Source organism: Bacillus rossius, chromosome 7, assembly GCF_032445375.1.
Source record: "Bacillus rossius redtenbacheri isolate Brsri chromosome 7, Brsri_v3, whole genome shotgun sequence".
In the NCBI taxonomy this organism is placed as follows: Eukaryota; Metazoa; Arthropoda; class Insecta; order Phasmatodea; family Bacillidae; genus Bacillus; species Bacillus rossius.
The window spans coordinates 66676961-66697894 of NC_086335.1; the positions used below are offsets into that span (position 1 = coordinate 66676961).

General features: G+C 44.6%; 1 protein-coding gene across 1 annotated transcript in view; it reads right to left on the minus strand.

Moving 5' to 3' along the window:
• LOC134534256 (LON peptidase N-terminal domain and RING finger protein 3) overlaps positions 1–19803 on the minus strand; it is a 95843-nt gene extending 76040 nt beyond the window's left edge. Inside the window, exon 1 of the mRNA XM_063372548.1 lies at positions 19203–19803. Coding sequence (XP_063228618.1) covers positions 19203–19803 — 601 coding nt within the window. The remainder of the gene's footprint in view (positions 1–19202) is intronic.
• Positions 19804–20934: the final 1131 nt, after the last annotated feature.

Below are 20934 nucleotides of genomic sequence, written 5' to 3' on the forward strand. Positions count from 1 at the left end.
CAGGGTCTCCACAAGGAAAAAATATTTCGTACCAACTTAGGCGAGAAAAAAGTACTAGATTAGAAAAAAAAAGTACTAAATTATAATTTGTTATGGTTTTTAACAATTTAGGAAGTTATTGCGACATTGCAATGCTCAAACTTAAATTTCACACCACACACACATACATTCCATAGTTTTTTTTTAAATAATTACGCTTAATAATAAAACATATTAGAGTTACAATAATATTATTATATTAAAGAAAAATGTACTAGATGTGTACTAAAGCACTAATAAAGTTATAAAAGTACTAGATCTAGTACGAAAGTACTAACTGTGGAGACCCTGGTGCAGAGTGTTGAACCGGCCGTCTGCCCGCCGCGCGCGGTTACGCAACAGTCGGGAGACCGGGCGGTCACGTGGCCACAGACCGGCCACATGGCAGCGGCCCGAGGGTGTGACGTCACTCGCGCGCGGCGGAGCGCATCACGTGGCGCGCGACTACCCCCGCCTTTGTCCCGTCGAGCCGACGTCATTTCCGCCAAGCGTTGCCCGGCAACCCCGCACCGACAACAGTGCTCCCGCCTTCTTTTATCTTTCAGACGAGTTTTGCAGTGGGCAAAATAAAAAATAAAAACTTGGTTGTCTGTAAAGTCGGTTTACGGACGATAGTTTAACGTGACAACGTCATAACAAAACATCGATGAAATGATTGCATACTTTTATGAATAAAATTGAATCAATTTTATCGAGTTATCACTATTTTGAGTGGATACAAAGGAGTGGAATGAAATGTACAATTTTATTGATAAATTTACTTTTATTTGCACTCATTAATTCAAATATGTTTATTACTTTAACGAACAGATTATTTTAACTATAACTTTTATACATGTTTGCTATTTAACTTCTTCCAATCTGTGTTATTCTGTTAAGGATAGGACGATGATAGGAAAAGTAGGAAACGAATGGGAGTGTTTCAAGTTTAATGTGCCTCGAAAAAGTCAAATCGATGGTTGTTCCAATCGAGTGGAAGAGATAGATACGGCGCAAGCGTACAATGAGCGTAACGGGACAAAGTGGACGGGACAACGAGCGTAACGGGACCATGAGCGTAACGGGACCATTAGTCATTCTTTTTCGTGCGTGCAGCCGGCGTTCATCGATTTATTAGACGTCACGTCAAAAGTTTCACGTTGGACGTGGTTAAACTTGTACACTTTTTGAGTTGCTTCAACTTTTACAAAATGAAATACATGTTAAATCTATACAGCGCGTACTTTATTCATAATTAACTGACAAAATGGATAAGGGAGAACCAAACGGAATAAATAACTGAACATTTTTAGGTTAAAAGGCAACTAATGCTACTTCGTGATACGATTCAAATCTCTTTCAGAAAATTTTATTTAACTTTACTGAGCCTGTTAAAAACTCCAAATTTTGAGAATTTTAATAATGGCCTGGAACTGGACATACCCCCCTTAAAATAAGAGCTTAGACATAAGGCACATCTGGTTTATGATGGTAATCATAAAAAAAACTTCAGATGTTTTTCTATGACAAAGAGGTGAACCAGCAATGGCGTATGCCCAACATATTATGATAAATTTAAGTATTAACAGTATTTTTACATTCTTTGAATGACTTGCAATGAGGAAGAGTGATTTAATTACGGTTTTTTTTATATTCGCCATTACTTGTTTACACCGTGGGTCGTAGAGAAACTTTCAGAATGGAAAAAGAGATAATTTACACAAACACACATAAATCAAGCTTTAATTTTTAAATTTAACTTTTGATTTTCGTTAATTACGTATTATTTATTTGCGAGATACGATGGTTATATTTAATCGTATATGAATGCAAAAATTCCAACCTCTCAGGGAAACATGTAAATTATTCCATAAACATAACCTACCGACCCACCCTCCCAAAAAAAATATATTCATTTCATATCTGATGCGCTATTTAATTAATATTTATGTTTATCGCATTCCGCAGATTTCTAAGAAGATTGCTTATTGGAATAACCCTGAATAATTCCCGGATCCACTTCGCAGAAGACTTCACGTTCCTCCTGCTATTGGTTCTCAGTTTTCTTCTGGAAGACATTCAGCCAATGAGAAACTCTCAATCAAAGAAGTGCCGAATCACTTGCGTCCCAGGAGACACATCACGCAAGTCAGCAGCCAATTAACAGGCGACATTTTCCCGAGCGTGAAAAGAACTGTAGACTATCATAGATAAGGTTATCGGATGAGTAACACACACAAAAATAAAAGGTCATGTACAAATAAAGGACAGCAAAAATAATGATACAAATTGCATACAATTATTTGAAACTGTTGTGTTAAATTCATTTAGTTGGAATATTAATAAGCAAGGTATTTCACTAAAAAAAAAAAAAGAGCAGGAATTTTCTTTCTTTCACTTCCATCGGAAGAAGACGTCTAGCAACCGTAACCCTAGAAGTCTTTGAATCCGCAAATTTGTCCAGTCCCTACTCAAATGAAATGTCTTTAGTCCGACATTATTTGGTTCCGTACGTTCCGTAATCCGGCACCAGTCATGTGCTCGCCTTTTTTACCTTGGCCGCCAGGGGGCATTACTGCGCTGCCGGCGTTTATAGTTCTCTCAGGAATTTATATATAGTTCCTGTCTGTTTTCACTTCACACCAGTGTTTCCAATTTTATAGCTGGTTACATTTCACATTTACCGTTGGAACTATATTGACGTTCGATAACATTGTACGGCTTGTAATGGATCAAGGGACCCGTCCAGTCAGAGGTGTATCAGTATCAGCGAGGCGGGGTGATAAGCGCGACGCTCGCTGGTGCTTCTAGCGCGGTGTCGCCTCCGGACTGGCGCGCAGGTTTCTCCCAGTGCGTAGACAACTGTGAAATTTGAGCGGTGACCATCATTACATGGCGGAGAAATGAAGATAAAAACGTGTAATGCAACTCCCTTACTTTAACTCTTCTAAAAATCCGGATTCAAAACTACTTATCGGCCCTCAGCGAATTCGTAAATGCTCCCTCCCCCCTCCCAAAAACCGACCCCCCTCGGATATCTTGAGTAGTTTTCCAATCGCGTCGCTTTTTCCTGAAGCTCTGCGCGCCGTGTGTGTGCCCGGGTAGGCGAGGGTCTTTAAGACATGTCACTTCACGTACGATTCGCTCAAACAATGAACTTATATATATATATATATATATATATATATATATACACACACACACACACACACACACATACAAAAGCGCGCAAAGAAATGTTCTGTTTGGTCTAGCTCGCAAGAGAAGGGGTGGGGGACAGCCAGTGCACACTAGAAATGGGGGGGGGGGGGGGGCGACTGGCTTCAGGGACACGCAGGATCCGCGTTACGTAACCACGGCGGGCCTTCATCCGCCTCCAATCGCCCTCACCGCAGCATTAGGACGTCAAACAAAAAAAAAACTCTTTCAACAGACTAATTTGTATCGTGTATAGCCTTCTTTGCCTCATTTATCATCCCCCCCTCTTTTTTTTCTTTTGTCATTAGGGTCTAGTGGTCGCATCCCTCCCCCCCCCCCCTTTTTACCAGCCACCAACTCAGCCAAGAAAAAACACGTAACTAAAAGAATACAATTGAGTGATAGCTAGGGACCGGGAAAATTCGCGGGTTCAATGACATGTAGGATGAACTCCATAGTTCTACGTACACTCGGTCAAATGTGACCCACTCATTGGTTGCTGTCTTGTGAGACGTCCCAACGTAGCAGCCTGTGATTCGATAAAGCTTTGGTTGGGTGTTTCTCATTGGCCCAGAGTCATCCAGGTGAATTGTGAGCCATTAGCAGAGGCAGCACTGAGGTATAACTGTTTGTAATTTAACCTATCGCGAAATGAACTCGCGAATTTTTCCGGTCTCTAGTGATAGCTAATAATGTACTTAAGGCCACGCTTGACCTTTGAAATCTGTTCATTTTTTTTTGTAAACAATGTAGAGGAAAAGATAGTAATACCGACCCCGCTGATTACATACGGATCATTCCAATTACTAAGCAGTGTTGTGATGCACTCTATCGCTCATCGCTTGAACTAAATATCTCTTCATGAAGCGCTCAACAGCAGGTAGTAGCTGTCTCAGCAGTTATTTTGAACAGAGAGGCGAGGAAAGTTTCGATCTGTCGGAAAAGTTTTGCAAGGTATTCAATGAAATGTGAATATAATTAAAGTGTAGTATGTATAACAAGAAATGTCTTCAAGTGCAATATTGAGGTTGTAACTGCACATTATCAGAGTTCTATATTTTCGGTTTGTGTAAATACTATTATTGAATTGCAAATTCAACATGGCACTGTCTGTATTATGGACCCACTGTCATGTAAGTAATATGGACACGGGGCCCATATTACATGCATTTTAGCGGGTCTGTTCCTTAAAAAAACGTTTTTAAGAACTAAATTTTTCGTATTGTATATTAATGTTTGTGATCCCTACTAGTGTTTTGTACTATAAACAAATTGGAAATGTTTCAAGAGATAGGATGGATACAATAATCATGACATAACGAAAATAACTCCATGACTTATTCAACAGTAAATATTATTTTACATTTTCTTAGTGCTACTGATTGATTTAAATTATGTGGACGTTAAGTCAGAAATTAGTTAAATAGATGTTTTATTCTTTCAAAAATTCTAAACCCATTTAACTGGGAGGTACTTCCGCCACTGACAAGAGAGACAGAAACCGAAAAATTTCGCGGATTCATTTCGCGATAGGCAGAATTTCAATAAGTTCTTCTTAATGCTGCTTCTGCTAATGGCACACAAATCATCTGGAAGACTCTGGGCCGATGAGAAAGCCTTATCTAAAACTGTATCTAATCACAGGCTAATACGGTGGGTCGTCTTACAGCAGAGCGGACAATGGGTGTGTGAGATTTACCCGAGTATATGAAGAACCCGCAAATTTTGCAAGTCCTTAAGGCCGGTCCACACGCAACGTTTCTTTAGTTTTTAAAACTATATTTATGATTTGTCCCTATCGCTATATTATTTTGATTTGACCCACCACAAACACGGAAAGGACTTGTACAGACCAATGAACTCTGTTAGAAATTCACGTGAACACTGTCGCAAATCGGTCATCGTTGAAAAAATTACACTGTTCCGGCACAAATACCGAGGGAGAACTGAGCCCCATGTACGGAGAAGACGGAGGAAGTGTGCACACGCTACGACAAGTCTGTGCAGGTCGACTAAACTGCGCGGACATAACAAAATTCTCTTGGCCACAGTTTTCCTTCTCCGTGTTCCGTCTCCGCGCAGTTCACAAAACTGCGCAGTTTTCCTGTCTACACGCTACGTCTTGTCTACAACGATGTGACCTGCGCAGGTAAATCGTTGCTGAAAACGTTGCGTGTGGGCCTTTAGTGACCGATAGGATCTGGTTCAGTGACCTCTACAGATGTACTCCGATGTGTTCTTAGTTACTCGCGTAAAATGTCACCTGTTCTTCCACGAGTAACTCATGATTCGATAATTTTTTGTTGTTGAGATTTTCCTATCGGCTCAGAATTGGTCGAGAGTTCTTCATTGGCTTAGAATACTAGATATAACATATGGCCCAAATAGCAGAAACAACTTGTGTTTGAATTGTAGTCCATCGCGAACTGAGAGCCTGGAATCATGGAGTTGGGAATTGTCAGCAGACGGCAAAGTGTGACGCAGTCCAAGTCACACTTTACCTCGCCATCGCAATATCATCTCGCTCAAAACACTCCTTGATAACGTCATGTGATGGTTAGTAAGTAAGAATTATAATTTCAGTCGTTAAACAGTAACTTTCATATAAAAAAACTGTCATTTAAAACCAGGGTTGGAAAAAAAACCAAACAACCCAGTTTTTTTTTGCTTGAACCGGATCTTTTTTTTTTTGGTTTAAACTAGCCTTTTTTTAATTATATTAGTTATTTTTGGTTCTCAGCATGTTCAAATGAAATTCATTTAACATCCCGCTTTCTGCCACTCATGTTGAACCAGAGAAGTGATAACATCAAAAGAACTGAAGTTCGTCAAGTCTGCACATCTGACAGGGACTTAACCGCAGAAAGAGTTATTTCCCCACAGGAGGAGGAGTCTCCATAGAATGGGTGTTTCCCACGGAATGGGGAATTACAGTACATTCAGGGATTTTCCACAAAATAGGATATTCTGTTAATAATAAATTCATTTATTCTCTTTTTTTACACTTTCGACTACAATTTACTAATTAATTTACTTTTAGAGTAGTATATAGCTGAGTATAATTTACAACTTAATCAGATAATTTAAATTATAAGGTCTTGAAGAGTATATAATTATTTGTTCCCGGAAAACACAAGAAACATTAATGAGCAAACTACTTTTTTTTTAGAGTAGAATTAGACCTTTCATTAAAATTGATTACGAAATTATACTAATAAATATATTTAAAAAAACATTCTGTTTAAAAAAAAAACAATTACTCTAAACAGTGGTTTAAACAATTGTGGTTTCAATCAGCCAACCCTTGTTTAAAACTATTACCGCGATGCAAACACCCCGCACTTCAGCCAGTGTTTTGGGCGTCTAACCAAGGCAGATGAAACACGGCTACACCCAGTTAACCATGTAACCCTGCACGCGTGTGCTGGAAGTCGCGACAGAACTGAGCGCCGCGAGGAAAGCCCTCTCAGGGAAGGGGGGGGGGAGAAGCGCCACGTCGTTATCGGGGGGAGTCACGTCGGCGAAGGACGCTCGGGCGCCGGTTAGAAAGCGTCCTCCTTCGGCGACGTCGCGAGACTCGAGCGCCGGGGTCAGTAGCCCGCTGGGTCACGGGCGGCGGAAGCGGGGACGCACCACAACGCCGAAATACCACAACGCCGAACGTACAATAACGCCGAATGTCAAATTGACTACAACGCCGACAGCTAGAAAACTGCTGTGTACCACAACGCCGACAGCTAGAAAACTGCTGTGTACCACAACGCCGAAATACATTAACGCCGAAAAATGTCATTGCAGGACTGCCACAAAGGTTAGGTTATGTAAGGTAAGGTAAGGTAAGGTTAGGTTAGGTTAGGCTAGGTTAGGCTAGCCTAGGTTAGGTTAGGTTAGGTTGTGGTATTTCGGCGTTAAGATACATTTAAGAAACACACACACAAAAAATTCATTCAGTCGTTTTTTATTTTGCTCCTGTGGCCGCCTTCCCCCCTCTCCCCGCAGCAACATTTTTTGGCGTAACTGTATTTCGGCGTTGTGGTACACACATCAGTTTTCTAGCTGTCGGCGTTGCGGTCAATTTGGCATTCGGCGTTAGGGTATTCGGCGTTATTGTACGTTCGGCGTTGTGGTATTTCGGCGTTGTGGTATTTCGGCGTTGTGGTATTTCGGCGTTGTGGTAACGACCCGGCGGAAGCCACGCCCAGGCCCTCCCGTCCAACCAATGGCGGGCGTGGACGGGGAGTCCACACTTCCGGACGACGAACACCAGGCCAAAGTTCGTCGACAGCTGGCAAAACCGAGTTCAACTAGGTCACTTGGAACTACAGCACACCGACAAGCCTCTAATGCACACCAGCACGACACTACATCGCGCCAGTTAGCCGATCTAGCTGGTGGGGAGCTTCACTCCCCTGGCCGAATTAGGTACACGTAACTCTATACATTACACAACCTACCAGCGCACACACAGGCCCGTGTGCCAAACCTATCCCACAAGACACGCGCCCCCGCCGTCGATTCAAATGATTATTCACCGGTGTGGGGTGCACCTGAATTACTATGCACTTGGCGAGTTATAGAAACTTGGGTTTCTGGCCTCGCCCACGCTTTCTGACCCAGAAGGCAATATGATGAATCGGCGGCTGGTAAAATTCCTCGGATGGCCACGTGCCTTTGTTTGCAGGTGTTACTCCAACACACTTCAAGCGGGCCGTGTCCTAGTTTAGTTTGCTTCCAATGTTCCGTGATTTTGCACATGATTTTAAATAAAACATAACGTAGACATATATTTTTTTTTATTTTTTAATAAAAAAAATTTTTCTACTAAACAAGTCCTTAAACCTTTGAGATGAGTTTTGGGTTAAAAATTCGTATGTAGCCTTCCTCTCAAACTCATAGTTTTTATAGTGTGCATCATTCATAAATCGTTAAAAATTAAGTTTTCCAAAGCCATAGTTTCTTATAAACTAGTTATTGGCCTAAATATGCATCATCATCACCTGTCAAAATTTTTGGAGATTATATCTAACACAGAGCGACACGGCCATATACGGTTCGATCCTAGAAAATGAACACAACGTAGGTACAAATAAAACACGATAGCGAATATCCGACATTCCGTATTTTCTGACGTCCCGACTAATACCAGCATGCTCTAAATACTAATCAAAAGATATACATTTTCAAGTACCTACTTTTTTTTAAAAAATGTTATGAGGTGCGAAATGTGGAACTTCTAACATAGGTACATAGTTGTGACGTTTAATACTCTTTATCTTAAAACCTCCTCATATCCGACATTTTCTTTTATACGACTTTCGGTCGGCCTTTTATGTCTACTAACTCTTTATTTCAAGCAGACCCACGGGGTTTTTAATTTTTTTTATAGCAAAGCCATGGACTATAAAGATTAATCTAATGCAGTTATAATATTTTTGTGTAAGCCTACTAGCAACGAACTTTGAAGAACTTTCTGCAACTCGGACATTCAAAGTGGCACGAGATTTATAACCTCAACCACATGCCAACCGCGCGCGCCGTTTCATGTTCACGAGATCCTGTGTCAGATTAAGGACGTTCGAAGTTGGGTGCATGAATTCTACGGCAAAAAAGGCGTAACTCCATAGCATGCGGAACTCCATAGCATACAACTAGTGTCGCTTGGATAATCACAGGGATTCTGCATTGCGCATGCGCCCTCGTGAACGTTTGAAGTGTACGTCTGTGATTGTTTGTCTATATTGGTGTTCAACTTGAATACTTTCATGAGTGCATTTTCGATAGAATATGACAAACGGTGAGTTACGGGAATGTTTAAGTTAAATAATTCAGCCCCAGCAGGTGTATTTTTCATGTGTACAATAATAAATATATAACAGAACTATTAAAAGGTTACATTTTACATATTTAGATCTCATGTTAGCAATTTTAATGTTTCTTCTATTTGTCTATTAGTTAATTTACAGAGAAGCACCATGTTATGCATCCAGATGAAAAATGACCTACTGTGCACCTTACTCTGACTATCAGCCTTTAAATTTAACCTTTAATTTTTTTTTTTTACAAAATTAACATGATATACGTATCTTATACTTGTTTCGCTGTTTTCTTATGGCAGAACCTCGTTAGTAGCAAAAGTCGCCACCAGATGTCAGCCACTCTGCCTAGAGTTGTGAACAGGGAACATTCGTTGCGCAGTTGCCACGTGTGTGTGTGTATATATATATATATATATATATATATATATATATATATTCGTGTGTACTTTATTTCTAAGACTATACCACAACGAAGTTCTATCATCGTGTAAGCGGGCGCCACTTAAGACATCTTGTTGACTATAAACAGAACCGCATGAAAAAAAAGTAGAAGACAAACTTGGCGACAACAGGATTAGAGTCCATAACTACCCGGTGAGTTATATCACGTTCGCACACGGCTGATTGCGTAACTGCTGTGGCGCCGGTGATGTAACAGCTTTAAACTAGTTCGGTGGTCGGAACCGCCCTTGATCCCTTTGATGGCAACGGTAGTTTAAGGATTACCAGAGTAACGACAAGCCAACCGTAATTCATACTGGAAACACAGAACAGCCAGTCAGACAGAGAAGCAAAACTACAGTTGCTAGTGGATTAGCCTACTGAAAGACAATCCACCCGAGCCTTGTGGGCCCATCTCAGTGACACGAAGGTCCCTCTCAGTGACACGAAGGCCCCTCTCAGTGACATAAGCGCCCCTCTCAGAGACACGAAGGCCCCTCTCAGTGACACGAGCGTCCCTCTCAGAGATACGAGGGGCCCTCTCAGTGACATAAGCGCCCCTCTCAGAGACACGAAGGCCCCTCTCAGTGACACGAGCGTCCCTCTCAGAGACACGAAGGTCCCTCTCAGTGACACGAAGGCCCCTCTCAGTGACATAAGCGCCCCTCTCAGAGACACGAAGGCCCCTCTCAGTGACACGAGCGTCCCTCTCAGAGATACGAGGGGCCCTCTCAGTGACACGAGGGCACCTCTCAGTGACATAAGCGCCCCTCTCAGAGACACGAAGGCCCCTCTCAGTGACACGAGCGTCCCTCTCAGAGATACGAGGGGCCCTCTCAGTGACACGAGGGCACCTCTCAGTGACATAAGCGCCCCTCTCAGTGACACGAGGGCACCTCTCAGTGACATAAGCGCCCCTCTCAGAGACACGAAGGCCCCTCTCAGTGACACGAGCGTCCCTCTCAGAGATACGAGGGGCCCTCTCAGTGACATAAGCGCCCCTCTCAGAGACACGAAGGCCCCTCTCAGTGACACGAGCGTCCCTCTCAGAGACACGAAGGTCCCTCTCAGTGACACGAAGGCCCCTCTCAGTGACATAAGCGCCCCTCTCAGAGACACGAAGGCCCCTCTCAGTGACACGAGCGTCCCTCTCAGAGATACGAGGGGCCCTCTCAGTGACACGAGGGCACCTCTCAGTGACATAAGCGCCCCTCTCAGAGACACGAAGGCCCCTCTCAGTGACACGAGCGTCCCTCTCAGAGATACGAGGGGCCCTCTCAGTGACATAAGCGCCCCTCTCAGAGACACGAAGGCCCCTCTCAGTGACACGAGCGTCCCTCTCAGAGACACGAAGGTCCCTCTCAGTGACACGAAGGCCCCTCTCAGTGACATAAGCGCCCCTCTCAGAGACACGAAGGCCCCTCTCAGTGACACGAGCGTCCCTCTCAGAGATACGAGGGGCCCTCTCAGTGACACGAAGGTCCCTCTCAGTGACATAAGCGCCCCTCTCAGAGACACGAAGGCCCCTCTCAGTGACACGAGCGTCCCTCTCAGAGATACGAGGGGCCCTCTCAGTGACACGAGCGTCCCTCTCAGTGACACGAAGGCCCCTCTCAGTGACACGAAGGTCCCTCTCAGTGACATAAGCGCCCCTCTCAGAGACACGAAGGCCCCTCTCAGTGACACGAGCGTCCCTCTCAGAGATACGAGGGGCCCTCTCAGTGACACGAGGGCACCTCTCAGTGACACGAAGGCCCCTCTCAGTGACACGAAGGCCCCTCTCAGTGACATAAGCGCCCCTCTCAGAGACACGAAGGCCCCTCTCAGTGACACGAGCGTCCCTCTCAGAGATACGAGCACCCCTCTCAGTGACACGAGGGCACCTCTCAGTGACACGAGGGCACCTCTCAGTGACATAAGCGCCCCTCTCAGAGACACGAAGGCCCCTCTCAGTGACACGAGCGTCCCTCTCAGAGATACGAGGGGCCCTCTCAGTGACATAAGCGCCCCTCTCAGAGACACGAAGGCCCCTCTCAGTGACACGAGCGTCCCTCTCAGAGACACGAAGGTCCCTCTCAGTGACACGAAGGCCCCTCTCAGTGACATAAGCGCCCCTCTCAGAGACACGAAGGCCCCTCTCAGTGACACGAGCGTCCCTCTCAGAGATACGAGGGGCCCTCTCAGTGACACGAAGGTCCCTCTCAGTGACACGAAGGCCCCTCTCAGTGACACGAGGGCACCTCTCAGTGACATAAGCGCCCCTCTCAGAGACACGAAGGCCCCTCTCAGTGACACGAGCGTCCCTCTCAGAGATACGAGGGGCCCTCTCAGTGACACGAGCGTCCCTCTCAGTGACACGAAGGCCCCTCTCAGTGACACGAAGGTCCCTCTCAGTGACATAAGCGCCCCTCTCAGAGACACGAAGGCCCCTCTCAGTGACACGAGCGTCCCTCTCAGAGATACGAGGGGCCCTCTCAGTGACACGAGGGCACCTCTCAGTGACACGAAGGCCCCTCTCAGTGACACGAAGGCCCCTCTCAGTGACATAAGCGCCCCTCTCAGAGACACGAAGGCCCCTCTCAGTGACACGAGCGTCCCTCTCAGAGATACGAGCACCCCTCTCAGTGACACGAGGGCACCTCTCAGTGACACGAAGGCCCCTCTCAGTGACACGAAGGCCCCTCTCAGTGACATAAGCGCCCCTCTCAGAGACACGAAGGCCCCTCTCAGTGACACGAGCGTCCCTCTCAGAGATACGAGGGGCCCTCTCAGTGACACGAAGGTCCCTCTCAGTGACATAAGCGCCCCTCTCAGAGACACGAAGGCCCCTCTCAGTGACACGAGCGTCCCTCTCAGAGATACGAGGGGCCCTCTCAGTGACACGAGCGTCCCTCTCAGTGACACGAAGGCCCCTCTCAGTGACACGAAGGTCCCTCTCAGTGACATAAGCGCCCCTCTCAGAGACACGAAGGCCCCTCTCAGTGACACGAGCGTCCCTCTCAGAGATACGAGCACCCCTCTCAGTGACACGAGGGCACCTCTCAGTGACACGAAGGCCCCTCTCAGTGACACGAAGGCCCCTCTCAGTGACATAAGCGCCCCTCTCAGAGACACGAAGGCCCCTCTCAGTGACACGAGCGTCCCTCTCAGAGATACGAGCACCCCTCTCAGTGACACGAGGGCACCTCTCAGTGACACGAAGGCCCCTCTCAGTGACACGAAGGCCCCTCTCAGTGACATAAGCGCCCCTCTCAGAGACACGAAGGCCCCTCTCAGTGACACGAGCGTCCCTCTCAGAGATACGAGGGGCCCTCTCAGTGACACGAGCGTCCCTCTCAGTGACACGAAGGCCCCTCTCAGTGACACGAAGGCCCCTCTCAGTGACATAAGCGCCCCTCTCAGAGACACGAAGGCCCCTCTCAGTGACACGAGCGTCCCTCTCAGAGATACGAGGGGCCCTCTCAGTGACACGAAGGTCCCTCTCAGTGACATAAGCGCCCCTCTCAGAGACACGAAGGCCCCTCTCAGTGACACGAGCGTCCCTCTCAGAGATACGAGGGGCCCTCTCAGTGACACGAGCGTCCCTCTCAGTGACACGAAGGCCCCTCTCAGTGACACGAAGGTCCCTCTCAGTGACATAAGCGCCCCTCTCAGTGACACGAAGGTCCCTCTCAGAAATACGAGGGCCTCTCTCAGAGATACGAGCACCCCTCTCAGTGACACGAGGGCACCTCTCAGTGACACGAAGGCCCCTCTCAGTGACACGAAGGTCCCTCTCAGTGACATAAGCGCCCCTCTCAGAGACACGAAGGCCCCTCTCAGTGACACGAGCGTCCCTCTCAGAGATACGAGGGGCCCTCTCAGTGACACGAGCGTCCCTCTCAGTGACACGAAGGCCCCTCTCAGTGACACGAAGGTCCCTCTCAGTGACATAAGCGCCCCTCTCAGTGACACGAAGGTCCCTCTCAGAAATACGAGGGCCTCTCTCAGAGATACGAGCACCCCTCTCAGTGACACGAGGGCACCTCTCAGTGACACGAAGGCCCCTCTCAGTGACACGAAGGCCCCTCTCAGTGACATAAGCGCCCCTCTCAGAGACACGAAGGCCCCTCTCAGTGACACGAGCGTCCCTCTCAGAGATACGAGGGGCCCTCTCAGTGACACGAGGGCACCTCTCAGTGACACGAAGGCCCCACTCAGTGACAAGAGCGCTCCTCTCAGTGACACGAAAGCCCCTCTGAGACACGAAGGTCCCTCTCTGAGACACGAGGGCCCCACAAGGTCTAGGGACGCCGCTGCCGAAACCCGTTCCTCCACACGGGCTGGTGGTTAGCGCCTGTTCAACAAGCACCTCCCCTCGACCATAAAATAACAGTTATCTGCAGAACAATGTTTAATCACGCACCCTTGGCGTGACGTAACCCGGCGCCCCTGGCGACCGAGCCCGGGAACCCCTGCGGCGGACTGCCCCCGTGGTCAGGTAGCAGGGCAGAGGAAAACAAACAACTGGTTTTTTTTTTGGTTCATACAACTTATTTTTTCTTCAATCAATTTTTTTTTGTACGAACCCAGTTTTTTTTTTACTGGAACCAGGTTTTTGAAGTGAAATTTCTCTGGGCGCGGTGAGAGTAAATTTTCAATGCCTAATTTTAATGCAACTTTCGTAAAAAAAAAAATTGTGAAACGTTTCTGACGAGAAAAGGACAGAAAATAGGTACTTGTTTCTAATCATTGTGTAAAATGCCATTTCAATATTGTTCGTAGTTTTTACCAATAATTAACAGTTTTAATATTTAGTTAGGTTAGGTAAGTGACAATAATACTATATAAACTTGTGTAAACGCTTGGTTAGGTTAGCTACGTTTAAAATATTGTAAACAATGTGTAAACCGTTTCTTACGTACGTTTCATAAAGCTTAGTTACCATAAAGCTATAATATCACACTAATAGTGTAAATATCGAGGAAATAAATTCAGAAATTTAAGTGATTTTTTTGGCTATAATGTTTTCATTTTGATCCTTTAAATACTTTCCTTAAATCCTATTAAAACTATAAGTTTTTATTATTATAGAAAATCGTCTTCTTTCTCTCATTATTTCTTGCGCGCCTTTTTACACCCATTCTATAACACTTAGGAAATATATGTGGGATGTGTTTGTAACAGAACAAATTCAAACTATGAATAGTATGTAGTAGTAATAGCGAGAAAAATCAAATCAAATCAACAAGGCACGTGAGACCTCACTTTAAAGCATAGTGTATAATTAAGTTCGATACCTAAGGTTTATATTGACTGCTTGCTAAAAATAGTTTTCCCGGTCAAGTTATTGGCGTTCAGTATCGAATTCTTTTGGAAATGACTACAACTGTAAAAATACTGACAATAGGCACTCTGTTATTGCGTCTAAATTACCTAAAATAATGGTTATGTACTAAATTTGAAAGTCATTTTATTATTGGTTACAAATGTGAATAGTAAACAAGCAAAATTTTCATGCATTTCAGTTTCATTTTTGTTATTGTTTTTCTATCGATAAAAAAATTGCCAAACCTTTTCCTCTCCCGTTTTCCACGATTAAAACGGTTTCTCTTTTTCTTTATAATTTCCAATTTATTTATTCATATGGAAATTGATTCGTGCAATTAACTTAATACCCCAACTACCAGACGGGTACAACAATTTATGCTGTATTTTATAGGAATTTGAACATATTAAATCCCAAACGTTTGTGTCGAATTTTAGCTATCATAAGTCCATTGTCACTATGATATACACTAATTATTCTGCGGATAATGTTGCATAAAAAATGATAAACTAATAATAAACCGTAAATGATTCATATTTTTGACAAAATTAAATACCGAATTTCTTGTAAAATATACATTTTAAACATTAATTTTTATTTTATTTTAAATTTAAGATCATACCCTCATCCTATTTTATCTCTAGTTCAAATAAAAAATAATAATTTAGCTTTAGCTATACCTACCTAATAAGCAAGGAGTTTCACTGCTGTATAGCGAGATCTCCACGCACACACTTTTTTTTTTTTTTTTTCGTTTGAGATCATACCCGCATCCTTACTATTTGAACTATTGTTCAATAAAATAATATTAATGATATATCTCTACATATACCTATTTTCATTTCAGATCGTATCTACGTCCTTACTATTCTCAATTATTATGTATTGTTTAATAAAAAAAATACTATTAATTGTTCTATATATGTTCCTAATAATAAAGAAGTTTAGCTTCTATCGCACGTGGACTCCAAGTACACACTTTTTTTTTCAGTTCTAGGAAGATGTGCGGATACGGGATGGGGGAGGAAATTGGTATTGGAAGGTAGAGGGTTGGAAAGGGGAAGGGTAGACAAGGGGAAGGGGGAAAGGTCCTCTCCGCCCCTCCAATAGGACCGTCTCTAAGCGCAAGGCGGTGGGTTGGCTAGCAGTCTTCTCATTGTGCATAGAGGATAGGCCAACTTTGAGAATTGAGCAGAACCATAAACATTAAATGGCGGAGAAATGAAGACAAAGGTGTACTGCAGGTGTCCCTTGAGTGCTATTGTTGCCAGGTGTTTCATGGCTACATATTATTCCGAAAACAGCGTTTTAGCTATTTTTTGAAAACGAAATACGGAAGCAGAACTACTCACCCGACCTCGACATATTCTTAAAATCATTTCGTAAACAGGCAGTACTCGGATATCTAGAGGAGTTTTATAATCAAAAATTTTTTTTCTGTGGCTCTATACGCTGTATGTGTGCCCAGGTAAATAGTTCTGGGAGGGGAGGGGGGGAGAGAAATAGGCCCTTAATCATCGCCACAAAACCGTTAAATCGGCACGTGTGTGCGCTACGAGAACAGGCAAATAAGGAAACCAACAACTATGTAACTGGTTCGAAAAGTGGAAGCAGGAAATGACGGAGGGCGGAATTACCCGAGTTCCGTGGCGTCACTCCGCATGATTATGTTACAGTGTGACGTCATCGAGCACCAGTGGCGTAGCCAGGATTTGTGTATGGGGGGTGTTAAGAAGCATGGCTCCCTCCCTCGTATTAAAGCGGGGGATCCGGGGGTCCTCCCCCGGGAAAATTTGGATTTTAAGGTGTAAAATAGTGCTATTTTAGCAGTTTTCGGTACTTAAATTTAAATATTGTAATGGTAAAAATTTTATTAATTTTTAATATGAAATTTGTTTGAGTGATGAATAAGAAATTTAATTAAAGATTTGGTGCTAAGGGGGGGGGGGGGGGGGGAGGGGTTTGAACCCCTAACCCCCCCCCCCTCCCTTGCTACGCCCCTGTCGAGCACTCTGTTAGGTATATTGGTATTTTTGTCTTCTGCGCATTTCATTCTTAATTTGCCAAATATTTGTCAAAAGTGTTCTGGCAAAATGATCTGATGTAAAAAAAAAAGACACAGCATTCCTTTTCAAAACAACCAATGTTTGGGTTAAATTATAAAGTCGTAATTAGACGGGCACATATTTTAGTTTAAGAATTTTTAAAAAATCTGCATTGATACTGGCATAGCACTTGTGTATTCAACATCATTATTCATTGAATGACCTAACTGCGTTATGTTAATTAATTTTCACGTTTATTTATTTTTTGTACTTATCAAAAAAATTAGTTTGCTTCAATAATATTCAAAAGGAGTGCAATTAGAGTATATAGACAAAACTTCATATGTCTTCAAAGCAGTGGAGGATCCAGGATTTTGGTTTGGGAGGGGCTTGAACCAGCTGAGGCTAGGCTTTATCAAGGCAAACACTAAAACAGTAGTGGACCCAGATGCTTTTGGAGGGGGCTTGAGCCCCTTAGCCCCCCCTCTGGATCCGCTACTGCTTCAAAGTACCATAAAAAATTGAACTTTCTAGAATGAATCAGCCACATGTTAGTATTTCACAATGAAGTTCGTTGCCAAACAATTGTATAACTACGGCTAATTGTAATTTCCAGTGGACCACTAGAATTCGGAAGTGAACCGACCGTTTAGAAACGGAATAACCGTTACGCCTGCCACGATCACGTAACACATTACATAACGTTATCCATGGCCGTGATCCAGTTGACAAATCCTGTTGACAGAACAGTCACGTGATCCTGTTCAGTAAAAAAAATAATCTTTTTAGATTAATATGTTAGTAATTTGGAATATTTTTCATAGAAATAAATTTATAAAAGGGTGAACACCAAATAACTGACAAAATCCTTCTTACAAGCACGTAAGCATTTGTAGTTCAATTTTCATAATTTTTTTCAGCACTGAAGTTGTAGTTTTAAAATAATTGGAACAGTAAGACGATTTTATACAAAATGAAGAACGAAAATACTAAGAAAATGCGACACCGTTGCCGTGATGTCAATAGTGCAAAAACAAGTGACTGTCAATATGATTCACAATAATACACAGAACAATATGAATAAATGCACACAAACTTCCAAACTACATAGTACACATGTAGTTACTAAGCGTGTAAGTTCAGAATGGCTAAGTCAGTTACGTAACGCCAATTTGAACAAAGCATTTTGCAAGCACGTTGAAACAATGTGTGAAGGTTGACGGATAATGCACACACACATTATCGGGCTGCATAACATAACCACAGTACAGGTACATTCAGTACAGTACAGTACATTCCTAACACCTTTAGAATCACGGGACAGTACAACCACGGACAAATCCAAGTCCAGAAGTGGTCCGAGTAACACGTCACCGATTACGTATGTACCGGAGACTTTTTACGCGGTTACGTAAGTTCGTTATTTTTAGGAACTGTCGCGGCTTGCTCCGCCGAGGTGGTTTTGTAGAAAAAGGGAGACTCGACATACGTGGAAGTCTAGACTACAGAGGACCTCGATGGACCTTCCACAACAAACCAAACCGCTTTCTCTCTCTCTCTTTCCCCCCCCCCCCCCCCCCCCTAGTTATCCCTTCCTCCTGCGCGCGATCTGAAGGTCAAGAACCCCCGTCAACTTCGAGCACGGCAGACCCCAGTGACACGTCTCGAACAAAAGAAAGACAACAGCCTTGGCGCGACCTTTGTCACATCGCTGTGTGCTTTGGCACTTCTCGACTATTTGCACTGTCCGCGCCTCAAAACAGAAACATTTATCTCCGGTGATATTCTATTGGTATGCGAACATCTAATTTTTCTCGCGATTAAGAAAAAAAAGTATTTCAGCTTACGTTTTTCGTGGTAAAATAATTTAACCTAAAAAAATTTCAGGAACAGATGCGTGACTTACACAATTCGTTCTGTAGGTTGAAAAATCAATTTTTTAAATGATTCAAAAAGGAGACAATTTGCAGAAACTACCTCTAAATCGGGCAGAACGACTACTGTCAAAAATAGGGAAGAATGGGAAGATCGAGGGGGGAAAAAAAATACACATATTTGGTGATCTCCCGCACGGTGCCTCTCGGCCGACGTTACGTAACGGAGTTGAGTCACAAGGCGTTGTGCACACACGGACTGTTTGTCCAATCGCGTGCGTTTAGGCGCTAGGATGTTACGATTACGTAAACCAACTTCCATCGCACATACATAGGCTACGAAATTAGACCGTTACGTCGAAAAACACCACGCGCGTTTAGTTTAGTTCATTGTTGCCGTCGGTAGGTTTTAAAGCCTGTTGTACCCTAGCTGTTTGAATGTCAGACGTGCCAATCAGAAGGACGCTTCGCAGCAAAGTGGGTCATGGTTGGCAGCACTCACCGAACTGCGCCGCCTCGTCGTACTTGGCGAGCGCCTGCTCCAGCAGGTTCTTCTGGAAGAGCTCGTTGCCCTCGTTGCGCAGGCGCGCCGCCGCCAGCTGGTCGGGCCACCACTTCTCCACCAGGTCCTGCACCAGGATGTTGGTCTCCAGGGCCGCCGCCCCCGCCTTGTGGCCGCACACGCGGCACGGCCCCCGCGGCGCGCACCGCCGGCAGTACGTGTGTCCGCAGGGGGCGGTCACCGGCACCAGCAGCACGCCGTCGCACCCGGGGCACGCCAGCTGCTGGGGCGGCGGGGGCGGCGGGGGCGGCGAGGCCGTCACGGCCTCTGCCAGCGCTGCGGCGAGGTGCCGGAGGCGGTCCGGGCCCGGGGGCGGCCGGCCGCAGTGCGCCCACACGTCCAGGGCCTCCTTGAGGCGGCCGCACCGAGCCAGGGAGTTGGCGTAGCCCTGCGCCAGCTCCGCCGTCCAGCCGCCCCGCTCGCGCGCGCACCGCTCGTACATCTCCGCCGCCAGCCGGTAGTCGCGGCCCGAGAACGCCTCCCTCGCCTGCTCCATGTCACATCCCGCCACGAAGCGTCCGTGCCTTGCTTCCCCTCGCATCGACCCGACTGGACTGACGCCGCGTCGCCCGGCGCGCATGCGCCAACCCGCCCGCCAGCCCGCGTGGAGGGGAGGCGCTGTTACGTAAAGGTCACGTGGGTTCTCGCAGTCGCCGCAGCGCCGCGCTCCTGCTGCGGCGGCCGCTCGATACACCGTTCCAGACTCTCGGTCGCGGCGTGACGTCATGTGGAGCTCGCAGGCTCTCATGCGTCAAGGTTCGTTCCCGTCTCACAGTTACGGTTTGTTTACAAACACTTGCGCCGTTCTTCGCGTTTATTGTTCGTTTCTGTCCAAATTATAAATCTAATTTTACTTTCAAATACATTTTGCTTCTTCAAAAGTTGTACGTGTTTCTATCTATTAAAATTATTCATAATAAAACGTTTGCTAATATTACAGAGCAATTATTATATTATATAAATATAATGCGATGTTGGTATGTATGACGTCGAAGTGTTTTTTTTTTCTTGTAGAAGTTTTTTTTGCTATCCGTGTTTTTGTAACTCGCCGCTAGATGGCGCTGCAGCGCATCAACTTCTAAACCGCGTTGTCGACAGAATAAAATGAATGACGTTAGCTGGAACCAACTAGTATTTCTAAAGAAAAGAAGAAAGATCTCGAACAAATGCTTCCATACTTGGATTCAGATGAACAGCGCATATTTTATTCCAACACCATCAGAGTATGAAACGCTTAATTAGATTCAGACATTATTTTGACAATGGCACATACAGCCCTAATCAAGAAAACGATATGTGGAATTTCATCTTTTCAATTTTACTGATGTTAATACTCATTTTTCTCCTTCTTTTTTTTAATTTTTAAACTATACTTTGTTTTCCAGGTACATTAACTAGTAATTGTAATGTTTAATTTTTTTTTAATAAATTTGTATTATTCAAGTCTTTAATTGATTTTTCTCAGAATGTTCATTGTGGCACTTACAGCCTTTTTAATTTCCAGTCTTCAAATTACATTGGCCGTGCTAGCACTTCAACATAGCTAGACAATATCACCTAATAAATTGCAGCAAATTTTTTAAACGTTGGTACTGTGCCAGTCATAAAACCACATACTTTTTGTATTCAAACCGAAATAATTAACACTACACGGAGGTACCGATACCAAATT